This window comes from Pleurodeles waltl, chromosome 4_2 (genome assembly GCF_031143425.1).
Source record: "Pleurodeles waltl isolate 20211129_DDA chromosome 4_2, aPleWal1.hap1.20221129, whole genome shotgun sequence".
Taxonomy (NCBI): domain Eukaryota; kingdom Metazoa; phylum Chordata; class Amphibia; order Caudata; family Salamandridae; genus Pleurodeles; species Pleurodeles waltl.
In genome coordinates this window covers 348,326,611-348,348,084 of record NC_090443.1, presented here as the reverse complement: position 1 = coordinate 348,348,084, position 21,474 = coordinate 348,326,611, and the positions used below count along the sequence as shown (strand labels likewise).

The 21,474-nt window shown below is 46.1% G+C and overlaps 1 protein-coding gene across 3 annotated transcripts in view; it reads right to left on the bottom strand.

Moving 5' to 3' along the window:
- Positions 1-21,474, bottom strand: part of ABCA4 (ATP binding cassette subfamily A member 4) — a 1,046,570-nt gene that overhangs the window by 20,223 nt on the left and 1,004,873 nt on the right. For all 3 annotated transcript variants that reach the window (XM_069231419.1, XM_069231421.1, XM_069231420.1), the window contains 4 exons: positions 14,283-14,424; positions 13,498-13,632; positions 2,264-2,367; positions 2,081-2,173 (listed from right to left, as the gene is read on the bottom strand). In XM_069231419.1, the coding sequence (XP_069087520.1) occupies positions 2,081-2,173; positions 2,264-2,367; positions 13,498-13,632; positions 14,283-14,424 (474 nt within the window). The remainder of the gene's footprint in view (positions 1-2,080; positions 2,174-2,263; positions 2,368-13,497; positions 13,633-14,282; positions 14,425-21,474) is intronic.

The window sequence follows — 21,474 nt, the reverse complement described above, 5'->3', positions numbered from 1 at the left end:
TGATGCACATTTAACGAACCCAGCATCATTCATTGGGCATACCAAGCTCGTGCATCGGATATCAGGCAACCAGAATTGCAAATTAGGAAATGCAAACCCCAGGGTGCTGGGAGCCTAAGGCCCCCTCTGCTGCACCCCCCAAAAATATTTTAGGACACGTAAGAGGCACACATGCCAAAAGGGCATGTGTGCGTTACATGTCAATTTAAAAAATGCATTTTTAATGCATTTTTAAAATATGCACATGGTTACCACCAAATTGAACTTGGTGGTAACTGTGATTCCTTAATGCCCAATTTGCATTAAGGAAAAGCTTCATACATGTGCTTAAGAAATCGCAAATAAGGATTCCTTCTTTGTGATTTCTTTTTTAGAGAATCGCAATTTGCAATTCTCTCACCGGTTTCGCATATTTTAAGGAATTGCTATTTTAGCGATTCCTTAAAATTGTACAGCGAATGCCTTTCATGCATCATGAAAGGCATTTTTGCATTTGCAAACGGCCGAATCCTGCGATTCGCACCGTTTGGGAATGCAAATTTGCTTGATACACCTGGCCCTTAGTCTCCTAGCCCTCATGCCTGCCCACCTGACGTGTACTTTCAGGTGCAAGCCTCCCTTGTCAAAATTCTCTCAAAATGTTATCCCTTTCTCTCAATGCACCAAGCATATACCCTCTGTCATCCACACCAGAACATTTTTGTCCTCTGCTCCTCAACCGTCAATGGAGGGGAAGCAGGACAGGGGCGTAATGCAGGTCTCTTGCAGCTGCTGCAGCGCAGAGGGCTGCACGTGGGGGCATTCTCTATGGGCCCCAAAATGCTTCTAAGGGGCCCCATTCAATCCAAGATCAATGACTATGATTCAGAGGCCCCTCATCTCACTCTACAGGGGGAGGGGGTCATTTTGAACTACACCACTGAAGAAGCAGAAGTACCTCAGGGAACCAGGTACAGGGATGGGGAGCAAGCGGGCTCTTTTTATTAGGCACTGATGCGTGTCAGTACGCAGCATGCAACGCGCTTGAAATGAGAGTACAGTATCAGAATACTGAATACTAATGTCATGCTATCAAAAATGATGCAGCCCCACACACACCTATATATATATATATTGATTCTATTACACATATTTATATATCTTCAAGGTACGTAGATGGGGGTTAGGAACAGTGCATTTATATTTACTTAAATATACTTACCTTCTTGATATTTTGGTAGTACGGATTTTGCCTGTGATATTTTCGCAGCACAATATCCGACTGGAACTCTAGGAAAACAAAGCTTCCCAGAATGCCCCTGCTGTGCACCATGAGTCCTGCCCACTCATTTCTGACCAGCCATTCGGCCTGCATTGATACAAACTACAGCGCTACGTGCTCTGTGTTGCTTTCTTGCCGGCCCACATCATGAAACTTATATGTGGGACACCCAACATTGGACTGTTACCACTAATGAGGTGGAAGGGTTGTGCAAGTCCTTCTTTCCTTTTTGAGGTGTAGGCGAGGGGCAGGAATTTGCTTGCCCTCTGTAGTCGGCACCCCTGGCATAATTAAGCGTCACATCATATTAAATGTAAATTGTATTTACATAGTGCTTACTACCCTCAGGAGGTTTTATTAAGCTAAAATATGATATGTAAACTGATTGGGACAAGTACATGGAATATTGACCAAAACGCCAATCACCAGATAAACCGGAAGTCACGCGACCTACAGAGCGAAAAATTGGATTTAATACAGAAATATATTACGTTTTCACTTTGGGCTGAAAACCGATTATTTGGAAAGCAACAGCACTTTTATAGCGGACGTGCAATCACTTGAACATCAGTGACATATGGAATTTGTGAAAGAGTTCAGCAAAGGAAACTTGAGATCCCTATACGAACCCACGTGACATATGGTCAGTTCCAGCACAATTCTGCACAAATATTTGTGGCACAAATTTGTTGGCGCAATTTCGCACTGATATTTGCACAACTTGAGATGTACAAATGAGCATTTACACTGACCGACGAGTGCATGTGACGAAATTGGTGCTAATTTTCAATTGAGAGAAAATGAAAATAGTAGACATACTTGTATTTTAGATGTTGTATTGTGCCCAGGCACTTGAAGGACCCCTTCACCATTATAGCCAGTCGGGTGCAGAGAGCTTCGCATTCTTCCATGCTGAAAATAATAACAAATTGCTTTGAAAAATGACGGAGAAATAGCCCTATTTCCAATATAGAGAGTGAAAAATGGACTATGTGTTGTTACCTGTGTGATGTCAAAACAACCGCCCGTCCATCTTTGATGATACTGACGATCGAATTCCACAGGAAGCGGCGGGAATGAGGATCCATCCCTGTCGTTGGTTCGTCCTGAAAGTTAATTTTGAAAGTAAAGGTGCCAATTATGTCAACAAGGTCACTAGCCATACTGCGTGTAGGATCTGTCATATTGAAACATATTTAGGCTCATATTTAAGAACAGTGGCGCTTCAAGTCATGAAGCGCTAGTTTTCTTGCGGCCCTTTGCGCACCCCTAATGCCACCATGTGTGCACCGTATTTAACGTACGGTGAACCATGGTGCAGGTTAGAGTTAATGGCGTCATACTTTTTGATGCTACTGTTGTACTTTGCAGGATTAGCACCAACAATGTTAGCCCTAATCCTGCAAAGTACATAGAGGCCCATTACAAATATCAGTGTGCCTCTTTACTCTGTGTAGGTGCTAAAAATGCAGCTACAAATGACACAGTGGATCAGATTCCACTGTGCCACTTTTGCGGGCACCACTTTGTAAATATGGTGCAGCGTTTTTGCCACACTATTGCCACACTAGCATTAAAAAAAATGATGCTACTAGTTGGCGCTTCATAAACCTGGGCCTTAATTTCTTTATAATCTGCGGGAAAGCCGTATTGATATATAGTGTGGCCTACATAAGATTCCCATTACATGCTAATTCTGACATCAGAACGCATCTGGAAATAGGAAAATGATGTCTCCGATAGGCCAAAATCATTTTAAGCAGGTAGAGGCTTTCAGCAGGTGCCGTGCCACTTTTGGCCTGCAGACGGTGATAGCCACACACTCATACGACATCGAACTAAAGATTTCGGCAACGCGATATGTTTGTTTTTTTCAAAATAATTATAATGAAAAAGTACTCGCAATTGCTTGTATTATAAAGATATGCCAAGTTACAAGGACGTATAAAGTCACCCGGCTTTCGGTCTCGTGCCTGCATATGGCAAGCAAACTCCCAGTGACTTGCTAATATCCTCAGAATGTACTTTTAGAGGTACATGGTTCTATATATGTGTCTGGCGAAATTAACTCAGTAAGTTTATGTGGCTTCTGCGTACGTTTGTGTGACAATTGGAGGTTAAAGGAGAAAATAACAAAGGTTTGCCACTGTTTTCAGGACTTGGCCTAGAGAAAGAATGAAATATCTCTCCCGCCTAATTTTTTTAAAAATCGTGATAAAAATACACACATGAAAACGTGTGCACAAGGGTTTTAGGTCAGCCATCTTCGTCCACTAGTTGTTTCATGTGTCCATTACATTTCACTTCTGCTCACCACACCAAATAGCACAAGGCAACAGACAAGCCCACTTCATCAACGTGCTGTCTTGCACTATGAGTGACAGCATTTTGTCTGATCGCGCGTCAACAGCTGCCTGAAAAAGGGGTGCATTTCAATGCCAGGCTGGCCTTCTTGGGATGGTGGACCAGTTAATCATTTTTCTTACAATTTTAATATTCATTTTCTAAAATCATTTAACATGCGCAAATTGTATTTGGTCATTTTCTACGTATTTTCTTTACAAACAAACGTTCATACAGCAGTTTTAATTTACAACTTTTGTTTTCTATTGCGTGTGCTTGAAAAAAAATAATAATACAAAAAACCCTGCATGTCTGCCTAGGACAGACCTATTGGCTTCGCCAATGCTTGTTTTTATTTTCCCAAGGTGGAGAATCAGAGCACCGTTAAGTTGGACGGCGGTAACACAAGGTCTCAAATGGGTTAGATGAAGGTTTCATAGTATTTTCGTCCTTGCTTCTTCCTTGTACTTAAATACATCATAGGGTACAACTCATCCAGGGAGCAGTACTATATGTAGATGAAAACTGAAATATTTTACATCTTTGCTAGGCAGGACCAAAAGCTTCGAGGCACTTCACAATAAATCTACACACAGTCAGATATATATATATATATAATAAAACTCTGCTACGCGGACCGGAAATCGAACAGAAACATTACAGTAACAATACATCACATTAAAATAAACCACATTTCCCGTAATATTTAGGACCTGAAAATAGGGTATCAGTGTAGTACCTCCAAAAAGTAATGCTAAATCTGGCCACAGACCTCTAATGTTAATATCGTGGTACATTCTACAAAAGGCGCTCTTCAGTTCTGCAGGCAATCAGCTAAGATCCTCAAGACACACGAAAAAATAACACGCACCACCAACATCCTCACAAATGGGCATCAGAAAAGTGAAAGCTAGGCCTAGCAATCAAAGACTGCTATGAGTGCCTCTCATTCCGAAGGGCCCGGCCCATTTTTAGCACTCCTCATGCACAGAGAAGACAACTATATCTTAGCCTTTTGTTTATTTGCTGTAGTCATGAGGTGAGGCTCTAGCTCTGGCACCTTATCTCACCATATGGAATCACTGGCTATATCAAGGAGTCCTATTGAAGCACAATTTGAATCAGAAAGCTAGGGTCTGAGTGCACCTGGACGAAAGTTTAATTATTTTAGAAAATTTAGCAAAATTCTTTAATTTTATATTACACAAAACTTCTCAAACATTATGCAAATTCGCTGAATTTTTTCAACTGGTTCATACAGAAACTTTCCACACCAAGGGCCAGATGTACAAAAGTTAGTGTCTGTGATTACCAAATAGCAAATTTTTGCGATTCGCTATTTGGTAATCGCAAACAAATATGTACAGAAGTGTCTTTGACACTTTTTGCGATTCCCAGAGATTCACAAATAGACCCACTTCATTAATATTCATGAGGTAGGTCTCAGTTTACAACCCATTGGGTATGGCAAACATCACAGGGATGGTGGCCTGCTGGGGTCAGCAGACCACCATGTATGTGATTGCTTTTAAATAAAGCATTTTTTTTAAAAATGCAGCCCATTTTCCTTAACCCATTCCGTGCCGAGGACGTAATGGTTATGTCCTCGGATACGGTTGTCGTATGCCGAGGATGTAACCATCACGTCCTGGTGCTGACCGACGGGGAAGCACTAGTACTCTCCCCATGGGCCACCCTCCAACAACTCCCTGGCAGGGATGGCAGCAGAAGCTCTTACGCTGCCACCCCGACCCCCCATGGCATCTAATGATGTCAGCACGCCCACGCGCTGACGTCACTAAAGGTCGCCCGACTCGCCTTAGGCGTCATTGGAAAAAACTGAGTTTCTCCTTGGGGTGGGGAATCAGGAAGAACAAAGAGGCAGTAGGGGAAAGGAAAGGATTTTCCTTTCCTGTGATGTCCCTTTGAGCATTCCTGCTGCACGATCACATAGCAATTGTGCAGCAAGAATGTCTACTAGAAACCAGGGATTTAGTTTTTTTTTAAAATTATCTACGAGGAGCAGCCCCTTAGGGAAGGGTCATTCCTCTTTAGGGCATTAATTTTGGCTATTCCTGCCCCCTTTGGGTGCAGATCGGCCTATTTCTATCAGGCCCATCTGCCCCCAAGGGGGGTAGAAACCACTAGGCACCAGGGATTATTTTGTGCATGTATGTTTTTTCTTTTTTTCTTTGGGGGAGGCGGCCCTTTGGGCAACGGTTGCTCCCCGTAGGGGGGATTTCATTTTGGCCGTTTCAGCCCCCCCCCTTGAGGGCAGATCGGCCTCTTTATGTTGGACCCCTCTGCCTCCAATCGGGACAGAAACCATCAGGTACGAGGAGGGATTATGGTGTGTGTTTTGTTTTTGTTTGGTGATGGGCCCCTTGGGCAAGGGTCAAACCCTTTTGGGGGGCATTCATTTTGGTCATTTCTGCCCCTTTTGGCGGCAGATCGGCTTTTTTATGCTAGGCCCATCAGCCCCCAAGGGGGCAGAAACCATTAGGCACCAGGCATTATGTTGTATGGGTTTTGTTTTAGTTTGGGGGGTGGCCCCTAGGGCAAGGGTCACTCCCCTTTGGGGGGGATTCATTTTGGCTGTTTATGACCCCTATGGGGGCAGATCGTTCTATTTATGTGTGGCCCATCTACCCTCAAGGGGGTGGGGCAGAAACCACTAGGCTCCAGGGGTTATTTTGTGTGTATATGTTTTTTGTTTGGGGGGGCGTCCTCTTGTGCAAGGGTTGCTCCCCTTCGAGGGGCATTCATTTTTGCCGTTTCTGCCCCCCATGGGGATAGATCGGCCTCTTTATGTTAGGCCTATCTGCACCCAAGGGGAGCGGAAAGCCCACTGGACATCATGGAAGAATTTTTTTTTTAAAAGAGGGTGAGGGTATGGCCATGCCCTCACCCCTAATACATTGGGACAAAGGCCTTCTTGCCCCCTGGGGGCAGATGGGGAAATTACCCCTGATCCACCACTCGGGGGGCAGAAAGCCCACTTCATGTCAGGGAATTAAAAAAAATATAGAGGAGTGGGGGCTGCCAACCACTATGGACATGGTATGCACCCCACCCCAATTGAAGGAACATTATTTCAGCCCCCTGCAAACTAAAGCATCTCACCCCAATGGCAAGCAAGAGGGCATCTGACTCTTTTGGGTTTCGATTTTGCTTATGGGCCAAGAGAGCTTGGCTAACTCCCAAATTTCGTCCCACTTGCAATAATGAACGGCTCCACTTTTTGGACTTTGGTACGCTGCCACCTGGAAAGGACTACCGGACACATATGACAACTAAACATCTGGGTGAGTCAAGGGTGGTGTGCTTCACATGCACCCCACATCATTTTTGTACCCACAATGCCCTGCAAACCTTCAACTTTGCCCGAAATCACATATTTTTCCTACATTTCTGTGATGGAATCTTCTGGAATCCACAGGAATCCACAACATTCCTACCACCCAGCATTGTCGCATCTGTACCAATAAAAATTCTGCCCCACTTGTGTGGGTGTCCAAAGCTTGGTCAGCCTAAAAAGTTAGGGAAAAAAAAACTGCTTTGGTGCCCCCCCAATTTCTACATGTTTTTGGCCCTTCCCTGTCTCAGGCACTTGGCCCACTTACACAAGTGAGGTATCATTTTTATCGGGAGACTGAGGAGAATGCTGGGTGGTAGGAAATTTATGCAAGGGCAGTGATCCAACACAGAAATGTGAGGACATTTTGATTTTTTTTATCTAAAGTTGCGGTTTGCAGGGGATTCTGGGTTAGAAAATGCTAGGGGATCCATGCAAGTCACACCTCCCTAGACTCCCTCAGGTGTTTAGTTTTCAGAAATGTCTGTGTTTGGTAGGTTTCCCTAGATGGCTGCCAAGCCCAGAACCAAAAACACAGGTGCCCTCCCTTGCAAAAACAGGTAGTTTTGCAATAGATAATTTTGATGTGTCCACATTGTGTTATGGGCCCTTCCCTGTCGCGGGCACTAGGCCTATCTATACAAGTGAGGTACCAGCTTTATTGGGAAACATTGGGGGAACGCTGGGTGGAAGGAAATTTGTGGCTTCCCTCAGATTCAAGAACTTTCCATCACCGAAATGTGAGGAAAAATTGTTTTTTAGACACATTTTGAGTTTGCAATGTATTATGGGAAGCAGAATCTGGTGAAAGCCACACAAGTCACTCATCCTTGATTCCCCTGGGAATCTAGTTTTAAAAAATGTATAGGTTTGGTAGATTTCCCTAAAGCTGGCTGAGCTAGAGCTCAAAATCTGCAACTAGGTGAATTGCAAAAAACACATGCATTTTCAGTGTAAAAATGTGATGTGTCCACGTTGCGCTTTGAGGCGTTTCCTGTCGCGGGCACCAGGCCTACCCACACAAGTGAGGTATTATTTTTATTAGGAGACTTGGGGAATGCTGGGTGGAAGGAAGTTTGTGGCTCCCCTCAGATTTAAGAACTTTCCATCACCGAAATGTGAGGAAAAAGTGTTTTTGTGGCCCAATATTGAGGTTTGCAAAGGATTCTGGATGCCAAAACCTGATGAGCGCCCCATAAAGTAACCCCATCCTGGATTCTCCTAGTTGTCTAGTTTTCAAAAATGTATAGGTTTGGTAGGTGCCATCTGAGCTAGAGCCCAAAATCCACAATTAGGCACATTGCAAAAAACGTGTGAGTTTTCAGTGGAAAAATGTGGTGTCCACGTTGCATTTAGGTGGTGTTTCCTGTCGCAGGCACTAGGCCTACTCACACAAGTGAGGTACCATTTGTATTGAGAGACTTGAGGGAATACAGAATAGAAGAGCATGTGTTATTGCCAATTGTTTTTCTCTACATTTTTGCTTTCTAAATGTAAGACAGTGTGTAATAAAGAAGTAATTTTGAGAAATGCCCTTTAATTCACATGCTAGTATTGGGGCCCCACGAGGTCGGAGATGTGCAAATAACCACTGCTTCTAAGCTCCATAACTTGTGTCCATTTCAGAAATACATAGGTTTCCTTGATACCTATTTTTCACTCTTTATATTTTACCAAATGAATTACTGTATATCCGGTATACAGTGAAAACCCATTGCAAGGTGCAGCTCTTTTATTGGCTCTGGGTACCTTGGGTTCTTGATGAACCTACAAGCCCTATATATCCTCGAAGCCAGAAGGGTCCAACAACATAAAGTATATTGCTTTCAAAAATCTGCCATTGGTGGAAAAAGTTACAGAAGCTCCATAACCTACGCCCATTTCAGAAATACATAGGTTTCCTTGATATCTATTTTACACTCTTTATATTTTACCAAATCAATTACTGTATGTCCAGTATACAGTGAAACCCCATTGCAATGTGCAGCTCATTTATTGGCTATCTCTGGGTACCTTGGGTTCTTCATGAACCTGCAAGCCGTATATATCCCTGCAGCTAGAAGGGTCCAACAACATAAAGTATACTGATTTCAAAAATCTGCCACTGGTGGAAAAAGTTACAGAAGAAACATAGGCAGGAATGACTGTTTTTTTCAACTCAATTTCAATATTGTACTATTACTTCCTATAGGAAAACCTTTAAGGATCTACACAGATGACCCCGTGCTGAATTTTGAATTATGTCTACTTTCCAGAAATGTTTAGCTCTCCAGGATCCACCATTGATTTCAAACTCATTTCTATCACTAACTGGAAGGAGACTAAAACCACAAAAATAGTAAAAATGTGGTATGTCCCAGTAAAATTCCAAAACTGTGTTGAAAAAGTTGTTTTTTATTCAAGTCTGCCTGTTCCTGAAAGCTGGGAAGATGGTGATTTTAGCACCTAAAACCTTTTGTTGATGCTATTTGCAGGGGAAAAAATGATGCTTTCTTTTGCAGTATTTTTCCCATTTTTCATCAAAAACTCTAATTTTAGCTGTATTTTGGCTAATTTCTTGGTCTCCTCCAGGGGAACCCACAAACTCTGGGTACCTTTAAAATCCCAAGAATGTTGGAAAAAAGGACGCAAATGTGGCGTGGATAGCTTATGTGGACAAAAATGTATGGGGCCCTAAGTGCGAACTACCTCAAACAGCCAAAAAACAGGCCTGGCACAGGTGGGGGAAAAGGCCTTGCAGCCAAGGGGATAAAGGAAAGCAGGATGCATTTCAAAAATACAATTGAAAAGCTTTCTTTTTATTTTTTAATAGTAGACAGTAGTCCATGAGACCACTGTCTGCTCTTAAAATATTTTTCCATCCATTCTCAAAGGGAAACGGGCCCCTTGGGGACCTCTTCCCATTCGTGAAAGGGTTACCACCTACTTGAAGTATGCAGTAAAATGCAAATGTTTGGCAACCACATTTCGGTCATAAAGCATTCACACATACCGGTGTGATTTAGTATTCGAAAGGGATGCCCTAAACACACCCCTTCCTAATACCAAAACGCAAACCCTATTTGTGGATCAGTAATAGGTTACTGAATAGCAAATAGGGCCTCTGTACATTCCAAAATGCTTCTTTTTGGTTGCAAATGGCCCGATTCTGCGAATTGGACCGTTTGTGACCAAAACAAAGTTTTGTACATCTGGCCCCAAGGGGCGTTTTCTGCTCAAACTATTCTCCTGACACTGTCTTGTAAAACTTTTTTTAACTGAGGGGTTTGATCGCAAACAGGTCACATGAGATGCCGGCAGACCACATTTTCCCTCAGAGCATAACTTTGAGAAATTTTTTAGTTGAATTTTGTGAAGTTTCATGAACAAAAATAACACAATTTGACACTATCCTTGTTCTGTGGAGTCGGGCCTGGGCGTCCTTCTCGACACAAAGCCTTCTTGACTCAATAATATGTTTTTTTAGTAGGTAGGTACCTCAACTTGTGAATTGAGAATTGCATAAATATATGACTGAACATAAACAAAAGACTTTTGTCAGCATCATGACTGCTCCAAAAGGTTCTTCAGTGCTTCCCTTCCCACTGGAAAGGGATTCCTCCTAATTCCCTGCACCACCTCTGTCCCCTCTTCTACCTCTATATATTGTCCATGGCTTGAATTGGTCCCTCATGTCCCTACAAGTTCAGTACTGCACTCCATTGCTTCCTCTGCTGGTTTGTACAGTTTGAAACCCTAGTACACATGCAAATACATGATGCTTTTTTATTGTAGCATAAAAGTGATGTGCTCTGAGCAGCTGGCTGGAAATTCGCAAATAATGTGAAATAATGCTTGAGTGCCTAACTAAAAGTAGAGTGCACTGAACGCTATGAGCTACAACTAGTACTGCTTATATTTTTTATATAACATCCACTCCCAAGGCACAGTATGTCTAATTAATGAAAAATATGAAAAGTAGAAATCTAAAGACAGCAGAGTTGGCCTTTACTCAATCGAGAGCCTATGTCAAAACCAAAAGTAGCACCCTCTCCCATTCATCCTCTTTAAATGTCCGAGTGTTGAAAAACATTAGTGTGATAGTGGAAGTGAAGGGGGCAAGAGAATGCAGAGCCTTGAGAAGAAAACTATTTAAAATGCCTACATGGGCAGCAGGTGCTTAGATGCACTTTTGTTTGAAGACACTTCAGAAAGAGTGCTGTAGGCAGCTCCTGAGTACCCCTAAAGGTCTGCGACCTGGGGGTGGACCCAGCTCACAAATGCTAAACCTGGCCCTGAAAGATAAGCCTCTAGAAAGACGATTTCACTTACCACTTCAATTGTATTGGCACCACCGTTCTCCTAAAAGCGACAGGGTTCCTTCAAAGGAAGTTCATCCTCCTCAGAGGGCTAGAACCGATGATCCACACTCAGGCAGTTCACTCCCGGTGAGAACTTTCGATATGGACAGCTGACAATTGTTTTAACAGCGCTGTGAAGTGGCTCAGTGTGGACAGTCAGCGATACTCAAAGCAACTGAATGACTACATTAATTGTGAAAGTCTGTGAACCAGGATTACCACAGTGCTCTGTGGCCGTACTCAGGACCAGCAACTGATATTATCTGTGCTTGGTGCCTTCAGGTAAGATTTTGGCTACGCCCACTTGTAATGTTTATTAAAATGTGATCTTGAAGAGTTAGTTGATGAGCGCCACGCCCGGGAGAGATTTTACCATCCCGATTGATGAAGCACCTCTTCTAGTGAGCATGAAACGCTGCGAAACACCGGGGACCCAGGCTTTTCCGAAGACAGAGTATGGCAGCAATATATGTAAAACAACGAACCGCAAAAAAGCGAAAAGATGTCAACTGTAGCTACCAGAATGCAAAGCAGCCATATTGTGACCCACACCCTTTACTCCTTGAGTGCTGACCCTCTTTTCTATATCAATTCCATTTTTGTTACTTTAATTTGGCCCGTATCTCGCCTATGCATTTTTAAATGTAAAACATTAAAAAGTGTGAATGGACACGTTACAGAAGACATTTAATGACTTTAACTTCACCGAAGAGAACAAAGTGAAAGAAGACAGAGACTTTTGTTCATTGATTGTTTTAAACAACTGTCAGCCAAAATGTGAAGAGAATAAAGCTCCCTGGGAATACTGTTCCAGGGGAACAAATCAGCTCTGGTGCACGTCAGACAAAGAAAATCTCTAGCATACACAAATTAAACCCGATTGCAAAAAAACATCTGACCTGCATCCCGGAGAGTCGGTAAAAGCCACAGAATTCCACCTTCACTTTCTTTTATTGGAGGTATTTATAAAGCACAAACCCAGCCCCCATGAGCAGTGGAGCGCTGTTCACAGCAACAGGACAGGGAGTCAATATGCGGGCACGTCAGGAAGGTGATATCAGGTGATAACTTTGGACAGTGACTGCATGCCACAGCAGGAGCACAGCGCTGCAGTGAGGCGAGTTTGGCAACAGAAGGGATATAATGGGTGCTTCACAGTTTGGCAGAGAGGGTGCTCGGTCGAAATAGTGACAGAGTACTCTCTCGCTGCCAAACTGAAGTTCTGCCCTACTGATTTACGATCGAGTGGACCTTAAGTATGTCAGTAAGGGAGCATACGTCGTCTCTGTCGCCGACATACTCCTACCACAGCTCAATGAGGTAAGGGCAGTTGGAGGTTTGGCCACTCAAATGCCAGCCCGGTTTAGAGTGGGTACTGGAATGGACAGTTTTTATTCTCCCTTACCGCCATGAAAAATGTGACAGTAAGGGATAGTAAATACATTTAAATTACCCCCACATAATGGAAGAAGATTTCCATGGTCTAGATGTCATTCGTTTTTGTATTTTTCAGAAACAAAATCTCACTTTGGGATTAGGTTTTTGAAGAAGCCAAAACTTGCTAAACGTTTGAGGGGTGGATGTCATGTTTGACTGAGTGGTCTGTCAATGACTGAAGCTGTCCACTGGGCTGGTGGGCAACTCTAAAGGCAGAGGACGGGTACTTCAGCATGGTGACGGAGTACAATCCGTACTCCGAAGCTTAAATCAGGCCCCTGGTCTTGGGTGCTGGGGATGGGTTTTGAGACCCTTGCTGAATTACCTCTCTAAAAGAATTGCAGTGATCTGAAAATAATTGGGCAGATCGTAAACTGTGGAGATATTAAGTATTTTGTCTGGATAAAATGATGCTTAACACAAACGAAATTCTGCCACAAGAATTTACTGTCCCATACAAGACAGAGGGGTGCGTTCTGTTCCTTCTGAATTAAATGTTAAATTTTCGTTTTACATTTTGCCAGTAGATGAACTCTGCATAAGATATGTAAAACAAATAAAAAGGCAGAATAAAAGTGTCAATGAAGACATTTTGCCTAGCTCTGCACTCAAACTTGTCACTAGTCAAACTTTGGGCAAAGCAGCATATTGTCCCTTATTGACACTGCGATCCATTTGACAAAGTCTTGTCCTTTAAGTGAATGTGGCTGACATACTATGAACAAAAACATGGTGTAGCTGCTAGATATTGTGTATCTTACCAGCAGCACCACGGGAGGACATCCTATAAGAGCAATAGCAGTGGACAGCTTGCGCTTGTTGCCGCCACTGTACGTCCCAGCGATCACATCTGCATATTTTGTGAGCCCCAGTTTTTCAATGCCCCAAGCTGCCACCTGGGAAAAAGAGTTGAGAATTCATCTTAAAAAAAGATATTTATTAAGTACACACCTGTCTGTTTTATAGATACAATTAATTATACAATAACAAAGCATATGTAAAAAAAACATACCCGCAGATGCCCTGATTCCTAACAGAATAATTGCCACACTGTGCAATTCTTCTATAGTCTTGCATAAGGACAAGAACACAATACCCAAATTTATCATCAAGGAAGAACTGCGACACTTGTCTATGATGGAATCTAGGAAATGCCGGAAGGGCTATAAGATCATTCTAATGATACATGAGAATAAAATAACACAACATTAAGATTGTGAGATTCAGGGTGGGTGTTTGGATAAGCAGTGCATAATGGATTTGCAGAGAGGACCATGAAGCCTGGGATTTGGGGGAGGGTAGGGGTAAGCTAGTAAAGAAGATGAGGGCAGTTATTATGAGGAATACATTAAGAATCTACTAATCACCTAAAAGTACAAAATCTGATTTTACATTTCTGCGGAATTTCAAACTGCTGTTTTCTGGCCTTTAAAATACTTTGCTATAGCTACATCTAACAATTCACTGTTTACGCCCTGTTCAGGGGACTTTACCCCATAGGCGTGTTGTGGTAATTGTGGTTGATTAGTCACACACGTTACTTTACCATGTCAACTTCCTCTGCTGGAATGCCTCTGAGGCGCCCATAAAGCTGAAGGTGTTCGCGGCCTGTAAGCAGATCGTCAATAGCATCAAATTGAGGACAGTAGCCCATGTTTTGGTGGGCGTGAGCAATGTTGGTCAAGATACTGCAAAAAGAAAAGCCAAGAAGTAAGGCATTCAGCTCCAGCATGCAGAAATGATCACAACAAACAATGCATGGACACTTAAATAGGATGGTAATCCATTCAAAATACTTAACAGTATTCAAGTAGCATTTGTGGAATGTTTATGTTAGTTTGGCTTGTAGGGTCTCTAAAGAAGTATGGGGCTACTCGTATTGTGTAAGATAATAGCTCGCTTGTATAAAAAGGTAAACCCTGAGGGTGAAGCCAACAAATGACCAACAAAAAACAAAAGTTTTCAAAAAGCATTGCTAAACTTTTTAATGACTGTCAGACAGCAGGGGTTGAGGGGGACTAAAGTGTGACTCTCACTTATGATTTCATCCTGGCTGAACATATTTTGATGAGAAGCTCTCGGCCTCTTAGACATTGCTTGCGATAGACAAACAAATGAACACAGCAAAAATGGACAGTTGTTCAGAAACACGGTGACCGATCTCTTATGTAAACCAATGGATAGGGCAACAATAATTTCCTCTTTATTAGCCCAGCTTATACATGATTGACATACACTTTACGTGGTCAAGACCTTGGTATATATCACACTTGCCTAAAGATCATAAGAATAAACTGCCTGTGCAAAATATAGCACCTGAATCCTTCACGACTATTGACTTTGGCTGCCTTCTCCAGGCAGGTCGCTCCCCCCATCTGCCATGCAGCCCCCTGTGGGTTGAACCTCCGTTGCCGCTTTTGCTGCCTGACTACTCGCTCCCTTTTTTCTGTACCCCTGCGCTTAGCTTCTGTGCCACTTCATTTTTTCATTCTGTGCCCCTGTGTTTTGCTTTCTGTACCCCTGTGCTCTGTTGTCCCTCTCCCGCCGTCTTTTCCCGCCGTTTTTTCCCCGGGATTTCCCCGGGTTTTTCCCTCGCCGCTGAGCCCCTGCTGCCCCACCCCCTTCACTCTCATTGGCCGCCCCGCTCACACCTCCCAACTGCTCCTCCCTCCCTCTGCCCTCATATGGAGGCCGCGAAGCGGCCGCGCGCAGCAGGCGCGCCGCTGGCACGCCTAAGGCAAGCCCGTCTGCGCCTGGACCGCACCCAGCACCAGAACCCCGGGAACCCGCACCCCCCGCAACGCCAGACTGCACTACGACGCAAACACCCTCCACGCACTCAACACCAGACGAGACCACCCCTGCTACCGGGCCACCCCGAAACGAACCCAGGGGCCTTTCACCTGCCGGAACTGCAGATTCACCAGCATCCAACCCTCCACACCACCAGCCAGAGAACCCAACCACCTCCGCTGCATCCTCCTCAACACCGGATCCGCTCACAAGCACGCCATCGAACTTTGGGACCTCCTAGACTCCACCGCCCCCGACGTCGCCTTCCTGACGGAGACCTGGCTGAACGCCTCCTCAGCACCAGACATCGCCATAGCCATCCGACAGGGCTACAAGATCTCCTGCAGAGACCGCACCAACTGAGTGGGAGGAGGAATCGCCATCATCCACAAAGAGTCCATCAAAATCTCAACGAACACCGATCACACCCTCACCACCGCCGAGCACATGCACTTCCAGATCCACACCGACCCCAACACCACCCTCAGAGGATCTCTCATCTACAGACCTCCCGGACCACGCCCACAGTTCAGTGACACCATCGCCGACCTCATCAGCACCCACGCCCTCGCTTCCACGGACTACATCCTCCTTGGGGACCTGAACTTCCACCTCGAGAACAACAACGACGCCAACTCCACCGCCCTGATCGACGACCTCGCCAACCTCGGACTCAAACAGCTCGTAACAACACCTACTCAAGCCGCTGGACACACGCTCGACCCCATCTTCTCCGCAAGCCCCCACTTCTACTTCAACCACACCACCGAACCACACTGGACCGACCACAGATGCGTCCACTTCACCTTCAGAAAACCCACCACACACCACCGCACCCAACAGCTACCACACAGCTGCTGGGGCAAGGTCACCGAGGACCAACTGACTACCGCCCTCGCCCTGAGACCACCCACCGACCCCACTGACCCAGACACCGCCGCGACCAACCTCACACAGTGGATCAACGACTGCGCCAACACCCTCGCCCCTCTCAAGACCCCTACAACCAACCACACCAACAAGAAAGCCGCCTGGTTCACCGAGGACCTCCGGATCTCCAAGCACACCTGTCGGAAGCTGGAGAAGAAATGGCTCCACGACCGAACACCAGACAACCACACAGCCCTCAAGAGCGCCACCCGCAGACACCACCAACTCATCAGGACCGCCAAGAAGACCGCCTTCAAGGACCGCCTAGACAACAATGCACACAACACCAAAGAGCTCTTCAGCATCGTGAAAGAACTCTCCAACCCCAGCTCCATCACCAACGACATCCCGCCATCTCATGACCTGTGCGACTCCCTGGCCACCTTCTTCCACCGCAAGATCACGACATCCACGTCAGCTTCAACCCCGACCCCCCCGCACCCACCACCGAGTCCACCACCTTTGCGACTACCACTTGCACCAGTCGCCTGACCGTCTGGTCCAGCATCAGCGACAAAGACACCATCAAAACCATGAACTCCATCCACTCCGGATCCCCATCGGACCCCTGCCCTCACCACGTCTTCAACAAAGCCAGCGCAGCCATCGCTCCCCACCTCCGGAAAACAATCAACTGTTCCTTCGAGACAGCAACCTTCCCAGAAAGCTGGAAGCACGCCGAGATCAACGCCCTTCTGAAGAAGCCCAAGGCGGACCCCAAGGACCTCAAGAACTTCCAGCCCATCTCCCTGCTCCCTTTACCGGCAAAAGTGACCGAGAAGATTGTCAACAAACAGCTGACCCGCTACCTCGAAGTTAACAACATCCTGGACCCTTCCCAATCCGGTTTTCGCAGTAACCACAGCACCGAGACCGCCCTCATCGCCGCCACTTACGACATCCGGACCCTGATGGACAAAGGAGAAACAGCCGCCCTCATCCTCCTGGACCTATCAGCAGCCTTTGACACGGTCTGCCACCGCACCCTATCAGCACGCCTCCATGACGCTGGTATCCAAGAGAAGGCCCTGGCCTGGACCACATCCTTCCTCTCCGGCAGAACCCAGAGCGTCCGCCTCCCACCCTTCCGCTCCAAAACCACCGAGATCATCTGCGGCGTCCCACAGGGATCCTCCCTCAGCCCGGCACTGTTCAATATCTACATGGCCCCCCTCGCCCACGTTGCATGACAACACAACCTCAACATCATCTCCTACGCCGACGATACCCAGCTGATCATATTCCTCACCGAAGATCCCCACACCGCCAAAGCTAACCTCCACCGAGGAATGAAGGCCGTAGCCGACTGGATGAAGGACAGCAGACTGAAGCTGAACTCAGACAAGACGGAGGTCCTCATTCTCGGACCCACCCCATCAGCCTGGGACGACTCTTGGTAGCCCACGTCACTAGGCACAGCCCTGGAACCCACAGACCATGCACGCAACCTGGGGGTCATCCTCGACTCCTCTCTCTCCATGACCAGGCAAGTCAACGCCATCTCCGCGTCCTGCTTCAACACCCTCCGTATGCTCCGTAGGATCTTCAAATGGATCCCCCTCGACACGTGAAAAACCATTACCCAGGCCCTCATCACCAACAGACTCGACTACGGGCACGCCCTCTACTCAGGAACTACAAACAAGCTCCTGAGACGACTCCAACGCATCCAGAACGCCTCAGCCCGACTCATCCTCGATGTCCCCCGCCGCAGCCACATCACACTCCACCTGAGAGGCCTGCACTGGCTCCCCGTCAACAAAAGGATCACCTTCAAGCTCCTGATCCACGCACACAAAGCACTGCACAACACCGGACCCACCTACCTCAACAACCGACTCAGCTTCCACACCCCCACCCGAAGCCTCCGCTCAGCCAACCTCACCCTCGCCACAGTCCCCCGCATCCGAAAAACCACCGCCGGCGGCAGATCCTTCTCCTACCTCGCCGCCAAGACCTGGAACACTCTCCCCACCATCCTACGACAGACCCAGGACCTGCTGGCCTTCAGAAGACTCCTCAAGACCTGGCTCTTCGACCAGTAGCACCCCCCCTCCCCAGCGCCTTGAGACCCTCACGGGTATGTAGCACGCTTTACAAATGCAGTGATTGATTGATTCTCCACATTTATTTACTTTGGAGGTTATAGCCAAGGCTTCTTTCATTTGGAAATTATATCTAAGAATCACTATCAACTTTCTAACAACACATGATACTGTGTGAATAGTGGTTTGACTTAGTGTGCTCCTGGCTCCTTCGTTTACACTACTTCAGAGATACTGCGTTGTTATTTGTTGCTCATTGATGTTGATACTAAGCGTTCTCTTTTTAGCTTCCTTTATCATGCCCATCTTGCCACTCCGCCTCTACAAACACTATTTTCATGTATTCTTTTTTCTCATTACGGATTAGTTGCTTTTTTATAAGAACTATTTTTTATTAATGTTTAACAAAACAAACTTTGCCTGACCCACCAATGGACGTCGAGCCCATGGACAACATTTAGGGGTCACTGGGGGACACAGATGCAACCCCTGGCTTGTACTCTGCGACCCCTGGCACTGCCTTTGCAGCCCCTGGCCTTAGAGTAGGAAAATTCAGTGCCAGGAATACACGGTCAGCTCGTCCTTTTGGACGTCAGTTGGGACTCCACTCACTTTGTTTTCTGTTAATTTGTTATTATATTGATAGTGAATAATAATATATTACTCGCTATTAGTGTAATAAAAATGGAGTACAATTAGCTGGAATATGACCTTCCATGGCAGCTGAGGTAAGTAAAAATGCTTTTAAATGTAAGTTGTGTGCGTGCTTGCAGGTGAGAGTGATTATGTGAGCGAGTGCATGTAAGTGTGATTGTGTGTTTATATAGAAGGATGTGTGTGTGTGAAAGTGGAGGTGAAACGGCATGTGATGTCACTTACGCTACCCCTGGCATTTCGGTGAATTGACGTCCGTTGTCCAGCCTGGCACCTAGCACTCAACCCCTCAGTGCTCTCCAACACATAGCAGATCCACCACTTGCCCCAGACTCGTTAGTGCCTGCGGGGACTGCCACATATATATTGTCTCCACCAGCTTTGCACACCAATCCATTCCTTTTCTCCAGCCTGCCAGAGGGGGCGCACTGGGAGAACTCCAATGTTTAGCAATGTCTCTCTTGGTCAATAATGTCCCCAACCCCACTAATGCCCTCTTACCTCGGGAGCCACCCATATCATCAAGGATACCCTGTAAGGCAAACCTAGAAGTAGGCTCAAGCTGTTGCCCCACCACCCTAAACAGTGTGAAGAAGATATGTAACTAGAAGTTCTAGATGATTGGGCAGGATAATACCACATGATAGAACACCCCCTTAGGTTCTGGGCAGTGCAAGCATGCAGGTGATGAGCACAACCAGGTTCTCCAAAGGTGATAAGGCATAACATATGCCTGTTATAATTTTTTTTATTTAAGCACCAAAATTGACAGGGTGCGAGGAGCCTAAAAGCGTCTTACCAGCCCGCCTCCTCCAAAGGGCCGACCCACTTCTCCTATTGTTCCCTCAAGGTGGTCAGCTTAGTGGGTGAGTGTGTGACTAGGGTCCTTTAAATCTGAGAACTCCCTCCTTTACCCAAGTGACCCATCAGCACCCAAGCTTCAAGAGGACTATACTCCAAGACTTCCCCAAGGGCCTCCTGGTAAGTAGCAAGGGCATGTCAGAGTTGAAAATAGCGAAGGAATTGGGATTTGTGCACATGAAACTCAGTCTGCTATTCTTAGAAGGAGTGGATACTGGTCTTGGACCAGAATCTGCCCAAGCACAATATATCAACTTGGTCCAATCCCTGGAAACCCTCCAGCGTTCCCACCCATGCCAGCCACCCACTCGCCCACAGGGGAGTTTCCAGGGTAAGTTTATGGTCCCAGCCCGTCCACTGTAGTGGCGCTCTCCAAGTCTTCAAGACCACCCAGGTCGGTTCTGGCAAATGTATGGAGATTGGTGCACAGTAGAGAATATGTGTGATGTTGTCCAGTCCAATAAGTGCTACTTCCCCCCAAAACGCCAGGTCCTCCCATCCCCCATGTAGCCAGTCATTCACTGTCAGTAAGTGTGTTTCCCAGTAGTACAGACAAATGTCTGCCATGACTAGTCCCCCATTATATGTGGCCGGGCGCATTTGTTAAATGCCACCCTAGGTGGACTGCTGGCCCAGAGAAACTCGGACAACAGGGATGTTAGTGCATTATACAATGGTGGTGGAATCTGAAGGAAAACTTTCTGTAGCACGTACAGCATCCTAGGGAGTGCCATCATTTTGAATAGAGCAATCCTGCCCATCAGGTTGAGTGGCAGTTCGCTCAACCAAGCCAGGTCTTCCCTGTTACTGTTTAGCAAGGGGCAGAGGTTGGGACTCCATGTGAGCTCAGGCACCCAAGATATGTGTACCCCTGAAGGGAGCCTAGGCCAATGCCGTGGCACTGTTTCCACTAGGCTGACCAGCAGAACCGTTGTAATAAAAAGTTTCTGCCGGTCTCCCCGGTGAAAACATCGTAATATGACAGGGGGTGAGGCCGCCGGTATGATGGTGGTCTCATCCCCGTGGCTTTTGGGGTCAGCTTGTCAGACTGCCAAAGTCGAAATAGCTGATCGAGAAAATATTACAACATCGGAACAAATGAAAGATGAATTTGCTCCCCCAGAGTTAGAGCACTTTTGCTGGGAAACAACCTTTACAATGTGGCTAGAGCCACACAGGCCGCAAGCATGCAAGCGTTACCACAATTGCTCTGCACCATGCATGTGGCTGAACCGTGAAAATGCAATACCTAGGGTGGGGTTGGGGTAGTTTTTAGGACAGTGTGGGGTAGGTTTTAGAGTTCAGGCCTGGGAGTAGTTTTTAGGACAAGGAGGGGTAGGATTTAGGGTTCAGGGCGGGGGATCAGGGTAGTTTTTGGGTCTGGGTAGGCTTTAGGGTTCAGGGCAGGGGAGTTGGGGTAGCTTTCAGGACAGTGCAGGGTAGATTTTAGGGTAG